The sequence below is a fragment of the Myxine glutinosa genome, chromosome 10 (genome assembly GCF_964187855.1).
Source record: "Myxine glutinosa chromosome 10, kmMyxGlut1.1, whole genome shotgun sequence".
NCBI lineage: Eukaryota > Metazoa > Chordata > Myxini > Myxiniformes > Myxinidae > Myxine > Myxine glutinosa.
In genome coordinates, this window is record NC_136270.1 from 121,011,810 (window position 1) to 121,034,964 (window position 23,155).

A 23,155-nucleotide genomic window follows, 5' to 3' on the forward strand; every position below is an offset into this window, starting at 1 on the left:
CATCCACTTTCTAAACTCCCCCCTCACCCCTCCCCTCCTAAACTCCCCCCTCACCCCTCCCTTTCAATTCTCCATTCTCGCACCTCCCCTCCTAAACTCCCCCTTGCTCCTCCCATTCAAATCTCGCCCCTCACCCATTCCCTTCAAAACTCCCCCCCCCCCCTACACCTCCCCTCCTCCCCACTTCGTTCCCTTCTATCTCACCTCCACCTCCTCCAACCTTCTCCTTTGCTCTGCCCCCCCCCCCCTCAAAGAACCCCTTACTGTGCCTCATCCCATCACCATCAAACCTTTTGTCCTCCTCATCCTTCCCTTTCTCCTAACTCTTCTGTAATCTCTGACACACTATCAACAGCTCTCCCTACGTCCCCCTCTCACCCTTCATCTGACCCTACCCCTCCCCTCCTCTGTCCTGCACCCAATGCTCCCCCTCCCTCTTCCTTAGCGGTATGTACCTCAAACATCTGGGGCTTTCACTCAAACTTGATTGATCTCTCCATACAGGTTGCTTCTGACAAACCAGACGTGATCTGCTTAAGAGAAACTTTCCTCCTTCATGATGTCTCTGATTCCTTAATATCTCTTCCTGGTTACTCCCTCCTCCGGTATGATAGACCTGAGCCTCGTCCTGGTGGTGGGGTGGCTATCTTTATCAAAAACTCTCTTCCTCACTCTCCTTGCACTGCCCTCTCTCCACCCCACCCCCAGGAGTACCTCTGGCTACGGCTTCCTCTCCGCTCCCACCTTTTGTTCACAAGTGTTTTGTACCGTCCTCCAAACAGTGATGACTCCATTTACATTTCGCTGTCTGACAACATGGACCAACTTTTATCCACTCATCCCAACTCTCTCTTCTTCATATGTGGTGACTTAAACTGTCATCATGCCAGCTGGCTGGGTGTAAGTTCCTCTCACACACCAGCCATGGCATCTCAGCAAAGGACTTCTGCATCTGATTCGGACTGACACAATCTGTCAATTTCCTGACCCGGATCTCAGTCAGCGGAGCGTCTTCTCTTCTAGACTTGGTTATGACAAACTTCCCTGCAAATGTCTGCTGCTCTTCTACTGCTCCAATCGGCTCTTCTGATCATGTGCTTGTTAAAGTGGACATCTCTCTGGCCATTCTCAGAGAGCCTTCTCAGCGTTGATGACTCTGGCATTTCACTCAGGCCGAGTGGAATGGTCTTCAAGCAGCCATCAATCATCTGGACTGGTCTCCCATCTCTACTGCCTCTGACATCAACTTATCCTGGGAATTCTTCCAAAGCAAACTGCTCTCTCTCATGCACAGATTTATCCCATCTCGTCTTCAGTCGTCTTACCCTTCCTCCCGTCCATGGTACACCGAATCTTGTGGTGAGGCAGTTGCCCTGAAACAACTTGCCTTTGCCTCTTGGAAGGCTAATCCAACTGAAGGCAATCTCATTTCCTTTCACAAAGCTCAGAACAAGTGTGTGTCTACCCTCAGGAGAGCCAGGACGCACTATCTCTCCACTCTCAAGACTGAACTCTCAAACCTGTCTCCTTCCTCCACATCCTGGTGGTATCTGGCCAAATCTGTTTCTGGTGTTTGTTCCCTCTCCATCCCCTCCCTTGCCTCAAATGGCTACACAGTTGACACCGCACGTGACAAAGCCGAATTCCTCAACTCTGTTTGCTTCTTCTAAATCTTGTGTCCTAAACCTGTCTCTCTCTGTACCCACCTTACCCAGTCTAACTTAGCTGCTCCTGGACTTTGTGACCTTCTCTCCCGACAAGGCGGAGAAGTGTCTGTCAAAGCTCGACTCCGATTCTGCAACTGGACCAGACTGCATCAGCCCACGGGTCCTAAAATCCTGCTCTGCCACTGTTTCACACCCTCTCTCCATTCTTTTCACCCTCTCTTTTGCCCAAGGTCATCTGCCATCAGTTTGGAAATCAGCCAACATTACCGCTATACACAAAAAGGTACAAAAACAGATCCTTGCAACTACAGACCAATCAGCATGCTCCCAATAATCAGCAAAGTCATGGAATCCATCATTGCTTCAGATACCAAATCCTTCCTCTTCTCCATTGGCTTGATCTCTGATTTATCAATTTGGTTTAAGACCACGTCACTCAACTCTGGACATGCTGCTTCTGCTGTTTCAACAATGGATGGAGGTCCTCAATGTCAAACAGGAAATCAGAGCTGTCTCCCTTGACATATCACGTGCCTTCGATATGGTCTGGCACCCCGCTCTGCTCACCAAACCGATCCGATGGTATCCATGGAAAACTCCATGCATGGCTTGCGGACTTCCTCTCTAGTCGTAGTCAACTTGTGGCCCTGAATGCATTTCTCTCATCTGCCATTCCTGTTCATGCTGGAGTTCCCCAAGGCAGTGTTCTGGGCCCTATGCTTTTTCTTGTCTTCATCAATGATCTCTCCGACTCTCTGGAAAATCCTCTCTATCTCTTTGCTGATGACTCCACTCTCTGCCGCTCCATTCCTCATCCCTCAGATCCGCAGTCTGCAGCCTCTTCACTCTTTGCAGACCTGGACTAAATCACAGACTGGTCAAGCAAGTGGAACATGTCTTTCAATCCTGACAAATCTCACACTCTTACTATGTCTCTCCTAAAAGACCGACTGGACAACCCTCCCATCGACTTTCTCAACAATCCTCTCCAAGAAGTTCTGTCACTCAACCTTTTGGGTCTCACTTACTGCCATGACCTTTCCTGGGAGAACCACATTTCCAAGGTGGCCTCCAAAGCCAGTCGCCGACTGGGCATCTTCCGTCGTGTGAAGTCCTTCCTTGGCAAAACTGAGCTCCTCACCACATACAAGGCTTTCATCCGCAGCTCAATGGAATACTGTTCTCCCCTATGTGCTTGTACTCCTGCCTCACACCTATCTCGGCTTCACGCTGTTGAAACCAAAGCTTTCAGAATCATTGGAATCTCCCTCGATGAAGCTGATTCTGAGGGCCTTTCACTCACTCACTGTAGGCAGGTAGGTGGTCTTTCTGCTTTCTACCGACTCCTATCCGGCCTCGCTCCCCCAGCTGTATCTGTGCTCTGTCCCCCAAATATTCCTACAGGTCGCACAAGATCTGCCAGCAACCCTCTTCTGGTGAAATTGCCAAAATCAAGACTCTCTGCTCACCTTCACTCCTTCATTCCTCTTTACTCCCGCCTCTGGAACAAACTCCCTCACTCTCTTCAATCCCACTCCTCCCTCCAGGTCTTTAAAACAGCTGTTCACCACCATCTCTTATCTTCCCCCATCCAAAACCTTGATCTTTTCTACCCCCGTTAATTGACCCCAGATCCACTTTTTTGAAATACCAACATCTTCTCCTGGAAGTCCTAGAGCAGTGTCCATGTGTTTTGTACCTCACCCACCCTCCCCCCCCCCCCCCCTTCCCATGCCTCTTCCCCCCAAGCCCTCTCCCTCCCACAGATCTCCCAATGTCCCTGTTCTCTGCTGTTGTACTTGTGTGCTTCCCTCTCTCTCCCCATCTTGTCTCTTGTTCCCTTTATTGTATATTTTTTGTGTCCGTTTTTTTGTGTGATTAATGTTAGCTCTTACACGAGCCTCGATCTTGTATCCAAAAAAAAAAAGAAAACAAAATGACCTGGACAATATTATTAGCACCTTTTAGAAGTCGTTAAAATAATTAGATTTCAAGCAGGTGATTCTCCTTTACTTTGGAATTGACCTCACCTATGGTGAGTTGCAGGTGCCTGCAACATAAAAATCACTCATTCAACCAGTTTGAATAAAGAAAAGGAGTCATTCTGCTGTTTTGTGTCACTGTGTACCGCAATGAGCATGGAGAAAGGAAGGAAAACCAGTGAATTCTCTGAGGAGGTCAGATACAAGATTGTAGCCAAGCATGGACAATCTCAAGGCTACAAGTCCATCTCCAGAGACCTTGATGTTCCTGTGTCCACCGTACTCAATGTTATCAGTCGGTTTAAGGTACATTGGCACTGAAGCCAACCTCTGTGGACATGGCCGCAAGAAAAAACTTGATCGAAGATTGCAGCAAAGGATTGTTCAAATGGTGGAGAAAGCACCTTGATCAACTGACAAACAGATTCAAGCTGACCTTCAGGCACAAGGTACAAGACACAAGGTTTCAACTCGCACCATCTGTCGCCAACTCAATGAAAGAGTTGGTATGGTAGGAGACCCAGGAGGACCCCATTGCTGAGAAAGCCCGACTGGAGTTTTCCAAAACACACCTGAACAAGCCAAACTCCTTCTGGGAGAATGTCCTGTGGACAGTTGAGACCAAATTGGAGCTTTTTGCTAAAGCACATCATCTCTATGTTTACAGAAAACAAAATAAAACATTCAAAGAAAAGAACACCTTCCCTACATTCAAACATGGAGGAGCTTCAGTGATGTTTTGGGGTTGCTGTGCTGCCTCGAGAACTGGGTGCCTTGAATGTGTGCATGGAATCATGAAATCAGGAGATTAACAAGGCATTTTGGAGCGCAATGTTCAACCCAGTCTCAGAAAGCTGCGTCTCCTACAAAGGTCATGTGTCTTGCAGCAGGATAATGACCCCAAACATACTTCAAAAAGCACCCAGGAATGGTTCATGACAAAACGTTGGTCTGTTCTGAAGTGGCCAGCAATGAGTCCAGATGTAAATCCCATTGAACACCTGTAGGGAGATCTAAAAACAGCAGTTGGGAGAAGGTACCCTTCAAATCTGGGAGAACTGGAGCAGTTGGCACAAGAAGAGTGGGTCAACCTGCCATTAGAGAGGTGTAGGAAGCTCATTCATGGCTGTAGGAAGCTTGACTGCAGTTATTTTGTCCAAAGTCCGTGCTACAAAATATTAAGTCGAGTGTCAATGCCATTTGTTTTTATTTTCTGATTTAAAAGGATATATTAAGTTCTGAATCAAAAACAAAGGTTTTGTAATATCAACAGTGAAATAAAGAATTGTGGAGACCAAATACTTTTGTCAATTTCAACTTATTTCTGTGAAAATTGTGAGTTATTTGAAAAAGGTGCAAGGGTGCCAATATTTTTGGCCACGACTGTATATGTATATACATTCAGATATACATTAACATATATACATATACAAAACATTGAGACATACATATGTAGGTATAGATCTATCTATCTCCATAGATTAAATGACAACACCACCCTGAAGGGGAACAAGCCTTTTAAAGCCTCGGCCTTGAACACATTTATCAAATAAGAAACACGTTCGAAAACAAAAAAACGTTAAAATCCCAAAACATTGAGACAAAGCTGAACAAATGCACTTCAGCTTGAAGACTTAAGTGCATGGTAATGCAAAAGCACGAGACGCTTGGCAAACAAATACACATGCACCTTGGTCCTAATGCTAAAAAGCATGATCATGCGAGATATACTGGTTGTTTCTGCATTAGTGGCATCACCAGAAAGACGAAAATAAACTTTATGCAAGGCTTTTGGCGAGGCCTGCATAATGATTGTCTCCCATTGAAAGAGAAAAAGGAAGGATGGTGGGGATGTCGTTCAGCGTGAGGCCCATTGCTTATGCTTCAGTCACATTTGGCTCGGCGGCCGTAGGGTCTAAAAAATCTACGGCCACGAGCAATTATAGGGCGGCCGCAGTATTTCCACAGTCACACAATGTAGCAGTCACATGTGTTTTTATTTTTCGGGTAGCCGCACGGGGTATTTAGAAATTGTGGAGACCGAAAACGTGGGGGTGCCGTACGGTCTTTGATTTGATGTCGCACGGTGACCTTAGGGCGTCCCTGCGGCGGCCATAGAATTTTCAAGGCAGACGCAAGGTAGCCTCAAGGTGCCCGCAAGGCGACCGCAGGGGGGCCCTAAGGCGAACGTGCGGCCAGACGGATGGTAACGAGTGGGTATATATACCAGTTCTTTTTCATATGTATAACAGCACTTACAGTTGTCATGGCTACGGCTTGTCGAATTGCTACGGCCAACCTAGAAATGAAAAAAGTTATAACTCCGCGCTATAATTCCACGGCGACCCCTACGGCCTGTAAAAGATAGCCATACGCCCTAGGGCCACCCTGAGGCCACCTCAGAAACTCTGCGGCCGCCGCACGTTTCTGTCAATTTAGGGGGGGTACGGCCGCCGTATCCTAGCCGTAGAGCAAATGTGACTGAGGAGTTATACCCTGTTGAGTGTAACCAGAACTGAGATCTTTTTTTTGTGTTAAAAATTAATACATATATACATATAAATATATACATATACATATCTCTTTAATTGGAATGATGATACTGATGACAAATAATAAATAATCTATCATGCCTCCTTTTTGATACAGTCATCCTTAATGATGTAAATTGATCAATACCATTGAGGTTTGACCATAGTTTATTTTGTTTGTGTCCATTCCAGGATACTCCTCAGCACCAGCCGGTCTATTCAGTTTCTGCACCAAGTTCTTCTCAACAAGCTTCGCCAAAGCTGCCTATTCCAGAACTTTCTATCCATGCACAGGATAACAAGCCATTCAGAAATCAAGATCCAGTAAGATCACCTGTGAGCACTGTCCAAAGTCCAGGCAAGGATCCATCAGGAACATTGGCGGGTAAGGGGGGCACAGCGACAATGCTCGCCACGAAGCTCAAAGCCCCTCCCAGTTTACCTCGTCGTGCCTCTAGCCTGGTGAGCAATGAAGACCAGGAAATTTTACAGAAAATCGTCCCTGAAAAATTGTATCTACCACCTCCACCCCCAGATTTTTTTCCTCCACCTCCTCCATTAGATCTCTCAGATCTCCCACCATACGAAGACGTTGAAATCCCCCCTCCACCAAATGAGAACGACATTCATATTCCTCCTCCTCCTCCTTGTTTTCTTCCTCCTCCTCCCCCACCAGATGAGTTACTGTCCACCTATCCTTCTAATAACTTTATTCCTCCAAATCCGCCTCCAGGCTTTACCCCACAACCTCCTCCCACCACGATAGCCTCACAAATTGCTCCACCTTATAGCAAAACAAATTGCTCCATTACTCCTCCTCCTCCTCCTCCTCCACCTCCCTGTCCTCCCCCTCCCCCTCCTTCTCTTCCTGCACCTCTTCCTCCTCAGAATGCAAAGCCCACACTTGTACTAACACCTTCCAAAGCACTCATTCCCTCAACTCCACTCACCGCCAGTCCTATTAAATCTGTGGTGCTTGTTCCACCGCCTCCACATCCTGCTCTCAATCTTGCTATTCCATCACCACCACCACCTCCACCTTTACCCCCACCACTGGCACCAGGTGTAAATACACAATCCCGTCCAAATTTTGTTAAACCAAAACCAACTGAGAAGCCAAACAGGCCTGCACAAGCCCCACCCAAGCCGGCCCCATCGGGCCAGGTCGGCTTCCTCGGTGACCTTGCTCAGACGCTCCAGAAACGAGCGAAGGAAACCAGAGAGCAGAATGGTTCCGCGCAGTCGTCCCCAGGCACGACCCCACCAGCTACGCTGCCCAAACCCAACATTCAAAGAAAACCACCGACTCCACCAAAAAGAGATCTCAGAAATTGACAAGGCCTTGTTCTCTATATAAAGCAGGAAATTGTCTGGAAAAAACAACCAACCTGGGTTTCGCATGGATACAAGGAGAGCCATTTAGTACAACTTGATCAAGCAGCACTTTGGGACATCATGCACCCCCATTGTATAATCTCTGTTTTGTTTGTCTTTCAGAACTCTTGTCCACCTTGTATTGTTACAACCAAATAAGTGGTCGATGGGGGAGGGTAAACAGATAGAATGAAGATGTTAATATTTTAAAATAATCTTTTTGTAATTTTTTTTTTTAATTGGAGGGGGAATGGGTTGGTTGTTCGGTTGTTGGGTTTTTATGTAGTACTTGAATTAACAGAGAAAACAGAGATATCGATGAGGTCTGTTTTATTTGTAAAGCTGGCGCAGTCTCTTCCGTGACCATAATTCATCTCATGATGACCAAATGTTGTTGCGGGGGTACTTCAGCACGGTTTTTCATATTCCAAACGGAATGTTTCAATTTCAAACTCAAAATGGATTAAAAACAAAAGTCCACTCATTTGCATATTATCTGTGACATGTAAGAGGTATCATACGTAGTTTGTGAATGCATTGTTTGCGGACCAATGGCCACCTTTGTCATCATCATCGTCATAATGTCTACGGAAGAGAAGGTAGTGTTGTTGTTGCTGCCCTGCCAAAGAGAATTCAGCAGTCATTCCAAGGTGTTGAGCAAATACCTGATGATCATGTGACTCCATGGGATGCAGGCTGATATTGCATCGCATCAAGGTCTGAGCACAGCCCTTCATGTTGTGGATTTAATGGCCGAGCTCCAATGCAGCCTCTAATCAGCGAGGATGCTCAAGGGCCTTTTGCCCCATCCACGAACTTGTCCTACACCTTCTAGAGCTTTGTACTCTCTCTGATTATTCAGTGTTGGTTTTTTTATGATGTTAAAACCATGCACTTTGTCATGGGGTCTTTGAGCTCTTCCAAATATTAAAAATATTTTCAAGTATTTGCGCATTTGTTTGTACGTTGTTTTTTTCAAGGCTGAACTGTAGCATCTTAGAGTCCCCAAAGTTGGGTTACGTACTTCACAATCTGGACGAGGTTTGAAGCTACTACACGTTGGCCTTGACGTCCGTTTTGAGACCACCAAAATCTATAAATTTGTAATTTTTTGTAATTGTAATATTGTAATTTGTAATTGTAATAATTTATAGACAGCTATAAATTGTATATTGGGATGTGAGCTCAGGTAGTGCAGCAGGCGGCCAGTAGCCTAAATCTAACCAACATGGGGCCAATAACTCCAGAGCTTTTAAATGTCCAACATGTCCCGAAACCACCACCGGGAAAAGCTCACCCAGCCTGACAGTGCCGGTATCCCCCTGCCACATCCTCCTCACCCCTTGGGCAGCACCTGACAGCCCCTGCTAGTTGTAAATAAAACCAGGTACATCACATGCAGATTCATTGTGTGAACTTTGGTGACCTGTTGAACTTGTTTGGTGCCATAATGACTGGGATTTCAAGGTGATGGTCCCTTTAAATTTAATAACAAACATCATATGTGTTATTAATTATGTTACAAATAAACAAGAACAAATGTACGATTTATTCAGATTTTTACTGCGTGCTTACTTTTGTAGAACAACTACCCCAGCTTGGTTGGAATTGTTTATTTCGATATTCCTGCTATCGCCATGTATAGTGGTGGTGCCTTGATGGATGAATGTGTGACGGTGATTGTGTTTGTGGTGGCACTTTATCAAAACTGGATTCTAATGTCACCTTTGATGCAGGTTACCCTCAAATCGATGATTGCTTTAGGCTGAGCTGTTAAAAGTAAGGAAAATTTGGTTACACCATGTCCTGTTATGGATGCTAAATATTCCCTAAAATCAACTTTCTTCATCAGTTCTTCATCAACTCAATTGCTCAGATTATAACCACTCATGAATCAGACAATCACATCATTCACATCTCATTTCCAATTCATTCCTGTTGTTGTGGGGCAGAGGTAGTCTTGTTTTGATCCATTCAGCAATATATACTAAAGACTTCTCTTCAATTTTACCTCTCATCTCATTGTCTGCTTTGATGACCACTTGTGGGACTGTCATGTGTCTGGTGGGAGTCATATACAGGGTGGCCTGAAAGTGGCTTTACCCCTTTTGAATTTTTACTCCGCCCTCCACGAATTCAGTGGTGCAAGGAGAATGATGGAGCACGTACAGGTACAATTAGCGATTGATTATATTGTAAGTACTGCACAATATAACCAGTATATTAAAATAGTTTGATAACTTGACAGCTTTACTGTGGAGGAGTAAAGCGACTTTCAGGCCAATGTAGATATTGAATGATCATATAAAGCAGTATTTTGTTTGTCTGCAACTCTCTTTGGAAAAGTCATCCGATGATCACAATAAAATAGATATTGTGTGAAGAGGTGCCAAAAATAAGCCTAAAACATTGATAATATAGTACACCATCAAAGGGCCATTATAGCTGCAAGCCTAAGGGGCTATTTTAGCTCCACGTACACAGGGCTATTTATAGTTGTAAGCCTAAAGGGATATTTTAGCTCCACATACACAGGGCTATTTATAGCTGTAAGCCTAAGGGGCTATTTTAGCTCCCCATGCAAACGGATATTTATAGCTGAAAGCCTAAAGGGATATTTTAGCTCCACATACACAGAGCTATTTATAGTTGTAAGCCTAAAGGGATATTTTAGCTCCACATACACAGGGCTATTTATAGCTGTAAGCCTAAGGGGCTATTTTAGCTCCCCATGCAAACGGCTATTTATAGCTGTAGGCATAAAGGGCTATTTTAGCTCCCCATGTAAAGGGCTATTTATAGCTGCAAGCCTAAAGGGCTATTTTAGCTCCACGTACACAGGGCTATTTTTAGCTGTAAGCCTAAAGGCCTATTTAAGCTCCCCATGCAAATGGCTATTTATAGCTGCAGGCATAAAGGGCTATTTTAGCTCCCAATGTAAAGGGCTATTTATAGCTGCAAGCCTGAAGGGCTATTTTAGCTCCCTATACAAAGGCCTATTTATTGTTGTGCACATAAATAGCTATATATGACGGCAGACACAGAGCTATTTATAGCCATCCACACAGACCTATATTTTTGTTGTACACACAGAGCTATTTATAGCCTTGCACACAGAGCTATTTATAGCGAGCTATTTATGACGGTACACACAGAGCTATTTATAGCCATACACACATAGCTATTTATGACAGTACACACAGAGATATATATAGCCATACACACAGAGGTATATATGACGGCAGACACAGAGCTATTTATAGCCGTCCACACAGACCTATATTTTTGTTGTACACACAGAGCTATTTATAGCCTTGCACACAGAGCTATTTATAGCGAGCTATTTATGACGGTACACACAGAGCTATTTATAGCCATACACACAGAGCTATTTATGACTGTACACACATAGCTATTTATAGCCATACACCCAGAGCTATTTATGACGGTACACACAGAGCTATTTATAGCCATACACACAGAGCTATTGATGACAGTACACACAGAGATATATATAGCCATACACACAGAGCTATTTATGACTGTACACACAGAGCTATTTATAGCCATACACACAGAGCTAATTATAACCATACACACAGAGCTATTTATAGCCATACACACAGAGCTATTTAAAGCCATGCTCACAGAGATATTTATAGCCATACACACAGAGGTATTTATGACTGTACACACAGAGCTATTTAAAGCCATGCTCACAGAGATATTTATAGCCATACACACAGAGGTATTTATGACTGTACACACAGAGCTACTTAAAGCCATGCACACAGATATTTAAAAGCCATACACACAGAGCTATTTATGACTGTACATAGGGCTATTTAAAGCCATACACACAGAGCTATTTATGACTGTACATAGAGCTATTTAAAGCCATGCACACAGAGATATTTATAGCCATGCACACAGATATTTAAAGCCGTGCACACAGAGCTATTTATGACGGTACACACAGAACTATTTATAGCCATACACACACAGCTATTTATTGCCGTACACACAGAGCTATTTATGACTGTACACACAGAGCTATTTATAGCCATACACCCAGAGCTATTTATGATGGTACACACAGAGCTATTTATAGCCATACACACAGAGCTATTTATGACTGTACACACAGAGCTATTTATTGCCGTACACACAGAGCTATTTATAGCCATACACACAGAGCTATTCATGACTGTACACACACAGCTATTTATTGCCGTACACACAGAGCTATTTATCACCATACACACAGAGCTAGTTATAGCCATACACACAGAGCTATTTATGATGGTACACACAGAGCTAGTTATAGCCATACACACAGAGCTATTTATGATGGTACACACAGAGCTAGTTATAGCCATACACACAGATCTATTTATGATGGTACACACAGATCTATTTATGATGGTACACACAGAGCTATTTATAGCCATACACACAGATCTATTTATGATGGTACACACAGAGCTAGTTATAGCCATACACACAGAGCTATTTATGATGGTACACACAGAGCTAGTTATAGCCATACACACAGAGCTATTTATGACGGTACACACAGAGATATTTATGACGGTACTCACAGAGCTATTTATAGCCATACACACAGAGCTATTTATGACGGTACACACAGAGCTATTTATGACGGTACTCACAGAGCTATTTATAGCCATACACACAGAGATATTTATGACGGTACACACAGAGCTATTTATGACGGTACTCACAGAGCTAGTTATAGCCATACACACAGAGCTATTTATGATGGTACACACAGAGCTAGTTATAGCCATACACACAGAGCTATTTATGATGGTACACACAGAGCTAGTTATAGCCATACACACAGATCTATTTATGATGGTACACACAGATCTATTTATGATGGTACACACAGAGCTATTTATAGCCATACACACAGATCTATTTATGATGGTACACACAGAGCTAGTTATAGCCATACACACAGAGCTATTTATGATGGTACACACAGAGCTAGTTATAGCCATACACACAGAGCTATTTATGACGGTACACACAGAGATATTTATGACGGTACTCACAGAGCTATTTATAGCCATACACACAGAGCTATTTATGACGGTACACACAGAGCTATTTATGACGGTACTCACAGAGCTATTTATAGCCATACACACAGAGATATTTATGACGGTACACACAGAGCTATTTATGACGGTACTCACAGAGCTATTTATAGCCATACACACAGAGCTATTTATGACGGTACACACAGAGCTATTTATAGCCATACACACAGAGCTATTTATGACGGTACACACAGAGCTATTTATAGCCATACACACAGAGCTATTTATGACGGTACACACAGAGATATTTATGACGGTACTCACAGAGCTATTTATAGCCATACACACAGAGCTATTTATGACGGTACACACAGAGATATTTATGACGGTACTCACAGAGCTATTTATAGCCATACACACAGAGCTATTTATGACGGTACACACAGAGCTATTTATGACGGTACACACAGAGATATTTATGACGGTACTCACAGAGCTATTTATAGCCATACACACAGAGCTATTTATGACGGTGTGGCGGACACGAAAGCACTGACGTGGTGACATCACCCCGCACACCAAGTGGGGGTGGGCCACGCCCGGGAGAGAGGCGTGGCCTCACGATATACACGGGGCGCGCAGCCCTGAGCAGCTCAGTATTACAGTGAGCTCTTGAATAAAGACTTACAAATTACCGCGTTGTCCGCTTCCTCCTTGCTCACAAGCAGCGCGCGTAATACCGCGCTTTACTGGTGACCTCGACGTTGAATCTGCCGTAGCGATCCTTCCAAACACGACGCCATTGCCATGGCCAACAACGCGATGTCGGTTAAACTTCCCGAATTTTGGGAGGCCCAGGCCGAAGTTTGGTTCGTCCAAGCCGAAGCCCAGTTTCAGCTTCAGCGCCTCACCGGCGACGACACGCGCTACTGCCACGTCGTCGCCTCCCTCGGGCCCGGCACGGCCGCTCGAGTTGTGTCAGTCCTTCGCCACCCACTGGACGGCCACAAGTACGAGGCACTCAAGCGGCTGCTCCTAGCCACGTTCGGCCTCACGGAGGACGCACGGGCCGACCGCCTCCTGGATCTCCCCGAGCTCGGCGACACGCGCCCGTCGGTCCGAATGGACCATATGCTGTTGCTGTTGGGTGACGAAGCCCCTGGTTCTCTATTCCGGGCGCCTTTCCGTCGCCAACTTCCAGCACAGGTACGCCTCGCGTTGGCCGGGACCGTGCTAACGGAACCCCGAGCATTGGCCGCCGTGGCGGACAGGTACTTCGCGGCTTCGGACACGCGGGCGAGAGTCGGTGCGGCCCACCTCGTGGATCCCGAGGCTGATGCTGATCCACAGCATCAGCTTCCACAGCATACACAGCATGCTGATACGCACCTCGTGGCTGCCGCCACGCCCCGCCCACCGCCGCGGCAAAAACCGCCACCGCGGGGAAAACCGCCGGCTCCACCGGCCTGGCGGAGCCAGCCGCACTCCTCCAGCTCCACCACCTGGTGCTGGTTCCACGCCAAGTTCGGCCACGAGGCTCGACAGTGTCATCCACCATGCTCCTTCAACATGGTCGGGAAATGCCCGGGCCGGCGCTCAATAGTGGCAATTTATTTTGACATAAAGTTTTTTTTTTTTTTTTTTTTGTTTGTTTGTTTGTTTGTTTGTTTTTGTTTCATAAAGTATTATTTAAATACAAAAAAAAATTTGACATAAAGTATTTTGACATAGGTGACATAAAATATTATAATGACATAACACATAAAGCTATTTATAGCTATGCACACAGATATTTTAGCCGTACACACAAATATCTACTTATATCTGTACACACAGAGATATTTATGACGGTACTCACAGAGCTATTTATAGCCATACACACAGAGCTATTTATGATGGTACACACAGAGCTATTTATAGCTATGCACACAGATATTTTAGCCGTACACACAAATATCTACTTATGTCTGTACAGACAGAGCTATTTACAGCTGTAAGCACAAAGTTATTTATTGCTGTGCACACACAGAGCTATTTGTAGCTGAAAATTCAAAGAGCTATATAGGCTACTAGCAGAAGTACCCGGCATTGCCGGGCGGGGGAGGGGGGGGGAAGGGGGAAGGGGAGGGGAACAGGGGGGGGGGGAGGAGAGGGGGGGAGGGGGAGGGGAGGGCAGAAAGGAAGGGGTAGGGGGGAAAGGGAGGAGCATGGGGGAAAGGGAGGGGAGGGTGGAGGGGGATGGGGTAGGGGAGGGGGATGGGAGGGGAGGGGAACGGGGGGAGGGGAGGAGAGGGGGAGAGGAGTGGGAGGGTGGGGGAGGTGGAGGGGAGGGAGGAGGTGGAGGGGAGGGGAAGGGGTAGGGGGGAAAGGGAGGAGCATGGGGGAAAGGGAGGGGGAGGGGAGGGGAGGGGGAGGGATGGGAGGGGGAGAGGAGTGGGAGGGTGGGGGGGAGGGGAGGAGAGGGGGGAGGGATGGGAGGGGGAGAGGAGTGGGAGGGTGGGGGGGAGGGAGGAGGGGGAGGTGGAGGGGAGGGAGGAGGTGGAGGGGAGGGGAAGGGGTAGGGGGGAAAGGGAGGAGCATGGGGGAAAGGGAGGGGGAGGGGAAAGGGGAGGGGGGAAGGGGAGAGGGTAGGGTGGAGGGAGAAGGGTAGGGGGAGGGGGAGGGGGAAAGGGAGGGGGAGGAGGGAAGGGGAGGGGAGGGATATAGATGGTTACTGGCAATTGATCACATCCACAAATGATGTAATCCACACAATTTATGTACTTTACATAACGTTAATAGGAATACATGGCCGTGTAGATGGGAAATACAGTTTGTTTGAAATAAATCACAAATATCAGATGAAAGTGAAAAAAAACCTATGTGGTGTTAATGGCAATGTTCCTCGCTGAAATGTGAAAAAACTGAATTACGTGCGAACGCATAACTGTGAGATTATGGCGGCAAAGTTGGAACATCACGTGATCCTAGCAGAAGTACCCGGCATTGCCGGGTGGGGGAGGGGAGACCCGTACATTCCCAACCCGTACATTCGCCCTCTCGACTCAAGCTCGTATTCGATTCGTATTCGAAATCGAAAGGGGAAATCCTTCGTATTCGAATTTGTAAACACGAAATATAGTTTAATTCATATCGCACAAAATCGACACAAAACACGGTCGCATAAAGGTGAAAAACACATGTGACGTGTGACGTCTTTTCTCCCCTGAATCACGTGCAAACGTGTGACGTGTGACGGGATGGAACATCACGTGATCGCTCTGAGCGAATCAGCGAGCTCTGGCGCCGGCTCCCGGAGTCCCGGCTGAGATTAGCGGGTACTTCGCTGTAATGCGCTGAGGTAAATATGAATAAAAAATATGGATCTCGTCAAATATGGTCTCAGCCATGTTCGTCCCAGGCTCAATGGCCATGTCTATGCCAAACATCAAGCACGTGAGCCTCCGTTTCGGAGTCTATCGGTAACATTACACACACACACACACACACAAACTGTGTTTTATATATATAGATAGCCGCACACACAGGAATATTTACTCCCGCCAGGGAGTAATGCATTCGATCGTGGCCGTGTGTGTGTGTGTTCGTGAACAAGATATCTGGAAAAGTTCTGAACGGATTTGGATGAAAGTTGGTGGGATGATTGCCCTTGGGATAAGGAAGAATTGATTAGTTTTTGGTGAAGCTCAGGATATTATTCCGGATCCAGGAATTTTTTGAAGGATTGTTTACCATTGGAAGATAGCGCTCATTTTTTTTAAACATTATCTTCTATATATTCTATATTTAACATTGTGATATGAAAATAGTTTTCATATTTGTTGTAAATGTAGTTTAAACTCGTGGTTATGCGTTAGAGCGGTGTATTTTGTTAGCAGCGTCGTCTTCAAGGTTCTTTTTTTTTTTTCTAATAAAGACATATTCTGTCATTTTAAAACCACCAAAGTGTAGATTCGGTTTCCCCGTTTCATAAAATGTATCGTTTGATACGTATAATGCTTTAAAACTGTTTTTTTTGTTTTGTTTTGTTTTACCTCAAAGAGATATCAACATTTACCTCAGCGAATGTCAATCGCGGTGTCAGTATTTGCTGAACTTATAAAGACTTAGGTGAGTTATAAGTGTGACCAGCATGTGCACGGGATTCTTCCCAGAAGAATGAGCGGTCGCATTAGCTTGTCCGACCTAAAATGAGCGAGTTTTGTTTTCACGTTTGGGCCAGTTTTACATGTTGTATCCCTAAGGAATGAAACGAAAGTTTTTCTTGGCTTACAATTTTATTTGAAGTCACACATGCCTCAAAATACACTCACTTATATAGAATTGAACGCTGAATCCGAAAATGTAAGTGAAATTGCCTTGTTTAACTTTATCTTCTATATATTCTAAATATATATATCTGTGCAGTGTCTGTCTTGTGTTGTCTTGTGTTGTCTTGTTACTGAACTACTCCCTCAAACTTTTGTGAAATCGTACTATTCCAACTTGACCCACGGCGGGAGTATGCGCTCCACTGAGTGGCGTTCTAGTTATAGCTGTACCACAGCGGCTATTTATAAATAACTGTACACACACAGAGCTATTTCTCATTGATTGTGCACACAAATCATAAATCAAGGCAGCCTGCTCAAATGGAGTGTTATTATCCAAGTTGGTTGTTGGTTTTCAAATGCAGCAGTTGTTTTTAATTCTTATTGTCTTTTAAATCTCTGGCCAAGGCCTCTCTGGCCTTGCCCCCCCAGCCCTCTCTGGGCTCTGTCCCCCAAATATTCCTACAGGTCACACAAGATCTGCCTGCAACCCTCTTATGGTTAAACTGCCAAAATCAAGACTTTCTGCTCACCTTCACTCCTTCATTCCTCTTTTCTCCCGCCTCTGGAACAAACTCCCTCACTCTCTTCAATCCCACTCCACCCTCCAGGTCTTTAAAACAGCTGTTCACCACCATCTCTTATCCTCCCCCATCCAAAACCTTGATCTTTTCTACCCCCGCTAATTTCGGTCCCCTTGTGTTTTATACTTCTCCCACCCCCCCCCCCCCCCTTCCCACGCCTCCTGCCCCCAAGCCCTCTCCCTCCCACACTTCTCCCTGCTCTCAAATGTTGTGTTTGTGTGCTTCCCCTTCTCTCCCCATCTTGTCTTCCGCTCCCTCTTTTTGTATATTTTGTTTGTCTGGTTGATTTGTTTGTGAAATAAATGTTATCTCTTTCACGAGCCTCGATTCAGTATACAAAAAAAAAAAAAAAAAAAAAAAAAAAATCATTAATTAATTACCATATTTTATTTATCATCAATTATTTAGTTTCCTTTGAGGATTTTTCAACTTTACAATAGCACTGCACATTGTTTTAACCTCTAATCAATTTAGACAAAGTTTCCAGTGTTGGATTAATTTTTGCCTTTTGGCACTGCATCAATATCAGCAATTTAACCCCCCCTTTAATGACGTTGTGCTGCAACACTAATAGTGGATCATTTATTTTTTAAATATGTATAAAGTTTTTTTTTGCTCTGTATAAGTATTACAATCGAGACTTTCTGTAAGAATAAAATACAACAGTAAAAACGCATTATAAATGTTTAATCGTTACAAAGGTAGTTTTACACTACATTTGTTCTCATCGCCATTTTTACAAAAGCCACTAGAAAATAAATACTTTGGAACTCACAAAATGAGCGGAGCCAGCACAGCACTGGAAATGGCCCTCACATGTATCATGGAAAGCAAAAAGTATTTCAATGTACAATATTCATATCATAAACTGAAAGCTGCAGAGAATCCGAAGGAAAATTAATTTTATGTCATAAATGTGTGAGCAATGTTTAAGTCATGTGGACTTTGAGACCATCGGCTCAGAGACATGTTACTACCTGTTCTACGTGTGACTACCTGTCCGACGTGTTACTACCTGTCCTACGTGTTACTACCTGTCCTACGTGTTACTACCTGTCCTACGTGTTACTACCTGTCCTACGTGTTACGAAAAGCATTTTTGTTATAGGGGGTTGGAGGGGGTGGGTGTAGGGGTAGTTTATATGCTTTTATAACTCTGATCATCATGAACCCAAAACTTTAGTTTTATTGTGTACAGAAAAATGGTAAAATAACTACATTCTTATTTATTTAATGTATGTTTTTGCTGGTTTTCTTTGCATTGATGGTGGGATCAACCATTAAATAATCGTATTGTAAAGTATATTTTACTGCTGGTGCTACTAGCACTGATACTACAGCCCTTGTATTCCCTTTGAGATCTACTTAGTCATATATGATCGAAAGCAATCCATGGTGTGTGTCATATCTCCTACAATGCAGGAGGGAGGATGAGGGGAGGGTGTTGTTGTGATGTGTGTTGATTAGAGTTTCGAGTTGCACATGAGGATGAAGGAAGAGGTTGCCGGCGATTGTTCTGATGACATCTGCTGGCCGAGCAGCTGTGGTTCAGATATTGTCTCAATGTATGGAGGAGGCCTTGCGGTGGAGTCTTGCTGCATGAAGATGAGCATTTCTGGCACAGCCACTGATGTGTAAAGGGGTGGCGGTGAGTTAAGAATGTCTGCCGGCCCGAACGATAGATCCACATTCCTTCTCATGGAGCACATTTCCGGCTTTGAAGTGACCTTGTGGAGATGGATGAAGAAGTGAATCACGAATTAATAAAATTATGTTAATACTGTAATGACATTTGTACAACATATTATCTAACCATAATGTATACGGCCGCTGAAAGGCATATATGATCCATTTGACGGAGGATGGAAAGAAATGTACAGGATGTTCCTGCTACACACCATTCTGTCTGTCCTGTACAATCATGTCTGGAGAGGTAGCCTGGAATATTATTCCTGTCAAGGTTTAGCAGTGATTTTTTTTTTTTTTTTTTGTATACAAGATCGAGGCTCCTGCAAGAGCTAACATTCATCACAAAAAGACAAACTGACACATAAAACATAAAACACATGATAAAGGAAGTGGGAGACAAGATGTAGAGCAGGGACATCAGGAGATCTGTGGGAGGGAGAGGGCTTGGGGGGAGGTGGGAGAGGTAAAAAAAAACACATGGACACTGCTAGCACTTCCAGGAAAGAAGTTGGTATTTAAAAAAAGTGGATCTGGGTTGAATTAACGGGGGTAGAAAAGATCAAGGTTTTGGATGGGGGAAGATAAGAGATGGTGGCGAACAGCTGTTTTAAAGACCTGGAGGGAGGATTGGGATTGAAGAGAGTGAGGGAGTTTGTTCCAGAGGCGGGAGAAAAGGGGAATGAAAGAGTGAAGGTGAGCAGAGAGTCTTGATTTTGGCAGTTTAACGATAAGAGGGTTGCAGGCACATCTTGTGCGACCTGTAGGAATATTTGGGGGACAGAGCACAGAGAGAGCTGGGAGAGCAAGGCCGGAGAGGAGTCGGTAGAAGACAAAAAACCACCTATCTGCCTGCGGTGAGTGAATGAAAGGCACACGGAGGTACAGTCACGTGAAAAAGTAAGTACACCCCATGTAAAGTTTTGACTTTTTCAACATATTTCAACATACAGCTATTTGATCTTCATTTCAACAATATTGATAGATAAAAGTGATATAATATAACAAATATCATGAAACATTTACATTTTGTAGTCCATTGTATAATTTAAATAAACATAAATGCAAATTTCGCACATGGAAAAAGTAAGTACACCCCTACATTTATCACTACTTCAAATACCTAAAATTAGAATCATATGCACCAGCTCAGGTGCAAATGATTAGAACATCGTTAGAGAGGATGTTGGAGGAACCTGTCCTATTTAAACCTCAGACATTTATTTTGGTTTGCTCTTTGTTGTTGAAGTGTGCGGCATCACCATGCGGAGATCAAAAGAGCTATCTGAGGCCTTCAGAAAGAGGGTTATAGATGCCTCCGAGTCTGGGAAGGGATTTAAAAAGATCTCCAAACAATTTGAAATCAATCATTCGACTGTCCGGAAGATCATCTACAAGTAGAGAAGATTCCAAACAACTACCAACCTGTTCAGGCTAGGCCGCCCCAGCAAGTTCAGCCCGAGAGCAGACCGCAAGATGCTGAAAGAAGTCTCTAAGAACCCCATAATGTCATCACGGGACCTACAGGTAGCTCTAGCCACTGTTCATGTCAAAGTGCATGAGTCTACCATGAGAAAGTGGCTGCACAAATTTGATCTACATGGGAGGTGTGCCAGGAGGTAACCTTTGTTGTCCAGAAAGAACATCAGGGCAAGACTAAAGTTTGCCAATGAACACCTAGGCAAAGACCAGCACTTCTGGAACAATGTGCTCTGGACAGATGAGTCAAAGGTAGAGCTATTTGGCCAAAGTACCACAAGACATGTTTGGCGAAAACCAAAGACAGCATTTGACCACAAGAACCTGATACCATCTGTGAAGCATGGTGGTGGAAATATTATGGTTTGGGGCAGCTTTGCTGCATCAGGGCCTGGGCAGCTCACCATCATAGAATCCACTATGAATTGTTCATTGTACCAGAGGGTGCTTGAGGATAATGTGAGGCCATCTGTCGGAAAGTTGAAGCTCAACCGAGGGTCGACCTTGCAACATGACAATGACCCTAAACATACCAGTAAATCCACCAAGGAATGGCTGAAAAGAAAGAAATGGAGGGTTCTGGAATGGCGAAGTCAAAGCCCGGATCTAAATCCCATCGAGATGATGTGGGGGGATTTGAAACGAGCTGTGCATGCAAGAAACCCCTCAAACATCGCACAGCTGAAAGAATTCTGCATGGAGGAGAGGGCGAACATTTCTCCCAGTCGATGTCAGAGACTGTTAGACAGTTACAAGAAATGCCTACTTGAGGTTGTTTCTGCCAAAGGGGGCAATACCACCTATTAGAGCCAAGGGTGTATTTACTTTTTCCACATGCGAAATTTGCATTTATGTTTATTTAAATTATACAATGGACTACAAAATGTAAATGTTTCATGATATTTGTTATATTATATCACCTTTATCTATCAATATTGTTGAAATGAAGATGAAATAGCTGCATGTTGAAATATGTTGAAAAAGTCAAAACTTTACATGGGGTGTACTTACTTTTTCACATGACTGTAGCTTCATCGCAGGAGATTCCAATGATTCTGAAAGCTTTTGTTTCAACAGCGTGAAGCCGAGTTAGGTGTGTGACAGGAGCACCAGCCCATAGAGGTGAACAGTATTCCATTGAGCTGCAGATGAAAGCCTTGTTTGTGGTGAGGAGCTCAGGTGTGCCAAGGAAGGACTTCGCACGACGGAGGATGCCCAGTCGGCGAATGGCTTTGGAGGCCAGCTTGGAAATGTGGTTTTCCCAGGAAAGATCATGGCAGATAGTGAGACACAAAAGCTTGAGTGACAGAAATTATTGGAGAGGATTGTTGAGAAAGTAGATTGGAGGGTTTTCCAGTCGGTCTTTTCGGAGAGACAGAGACATAGTGAGAGTGTGAGATTTGTCAGGATTGAAAGACATGTTACACCTGTTTGACCTGTCTGATTTTGTGCAGGTCTGCAGAGAGTGAGGAGGCTGCAGACTGCCAATCTGAGGGATGAGGAATGGAGCGGCAGCGAGTGGAGTCATCAGCAAAGAGATAGAGAGGATTTTGAAGAGAGTCAGAGAGATCATTGATGAAGACCAGAAAAAGCACAGGGCCCAGAACACTGCCTTGTGGAACTCCAGCCTGAACAGGAAGGGGAGATGAGAGAAATCCATTCAGGGCCACACGTTGACTACGACCAGAGCGGAAGTCCGCAAGCCATGCGTGGAGATTTCCATGGATACCATAGGAGGAGAGTTTGGTGATCAGAGCAAGGTGCCAGACCATATCGAAGGCACGTGATATGTCGAGGGAGACAGCTCTCATTTCCTGTTTGGCATTGAGGACCTCCATCCATTGTTGGGACAGCAGAAGCAGAAACGGACAGACAGACAGATGACTGCTTTTTCTCAGTCTGCCAATACCCTGCAGAGGTCTATCCTTCTTTTGATTAAATGATTGATCCTATGATGTAATTTTAAAGTTACATATCCATAAATAAACCCAAAAACGACTAGTAAGCGTCTGAAAATGCAAAGCCCATCCATGTCCGCTTGTATTCAGACTTCTTCTTCTTTTGTGGGCTAAACATGGCGAAAACAGCAAAAAAAAAATAAACAAAACTGACGATTTTAGGCGACCTTTACCTTTTGACCTCAAAAGCAATAGGCCTCAGTGGCCCAATATGCAAGCCCTGCTCAAATTTCAGGTCAATCGGATGAAAACTGATGATTTTATGCAACCTTTACTTTTGACCTTTGACCTATTGATATTAAAAAAAAACAATCTAATTCTAGCTTTTGATTGGTGAACCAATCTAGTATATGGATCTGAATCTTCACCAAAATCTCATCATTTCGTCTTTGTCACACACCTAACATCTCAACTAAATTCCGTCTGAATCTGCACATAAACTTTTAAGATATCCTGCTCACAGACAAACAAACAGGGGTGAAAACTTAACCTTCGTCCACCTTCGGTGGCGGAGA

The 23,155-nt window shown here is 44.5% G+C and overlaps 2 protein-coding genes across 2 annotated transcripts in view; one reads left to right on the top strand and one right to left on the bottom strand.

The window, feature by feature from the left end:
• Positions 1 to 9,105, top strand: part of APBB1IP (amyloid beta precursor protein binding family B member 1 interacting protein) — a 135,288-nt gene extending 126,183 nt beyond the window's left edge. Inside the window, exon 14 of the mRNA XM_068126192.2 lies at positions 6,373 to 9,105. Coding sequence (XP_067982293.2) covers positions 6,373 to 7,515 — 1,143 coding nt within the window. The 3' untranslated portion in view covers positions 7,516 to 9,105. The remainder of the gene's footprint in view (positions 1 to 6,372) is intronic.
• Positions 9,106 to 18,189: 9,084 nt separating this feature from the next.
• Positions 18,190 to 23,155, bottom strand: part of LOC144893970 (uncharacterized) — a 34,066-nt gene continuing 29,100 nt past the window's right edge. The window contains exon 5 of the mRNA XM_078785230.1: positions 18,190 to 19,244. Within this exon, the coding sequence (XP_078641356.1) occupies positions 18,981 to 19,244 (264 nt within the window). The 3' untranslated portion in view covers positions 18,190 to 18,980. The remainder of the gene's footprint in view (positions 19,245 to 23,155) is intronic.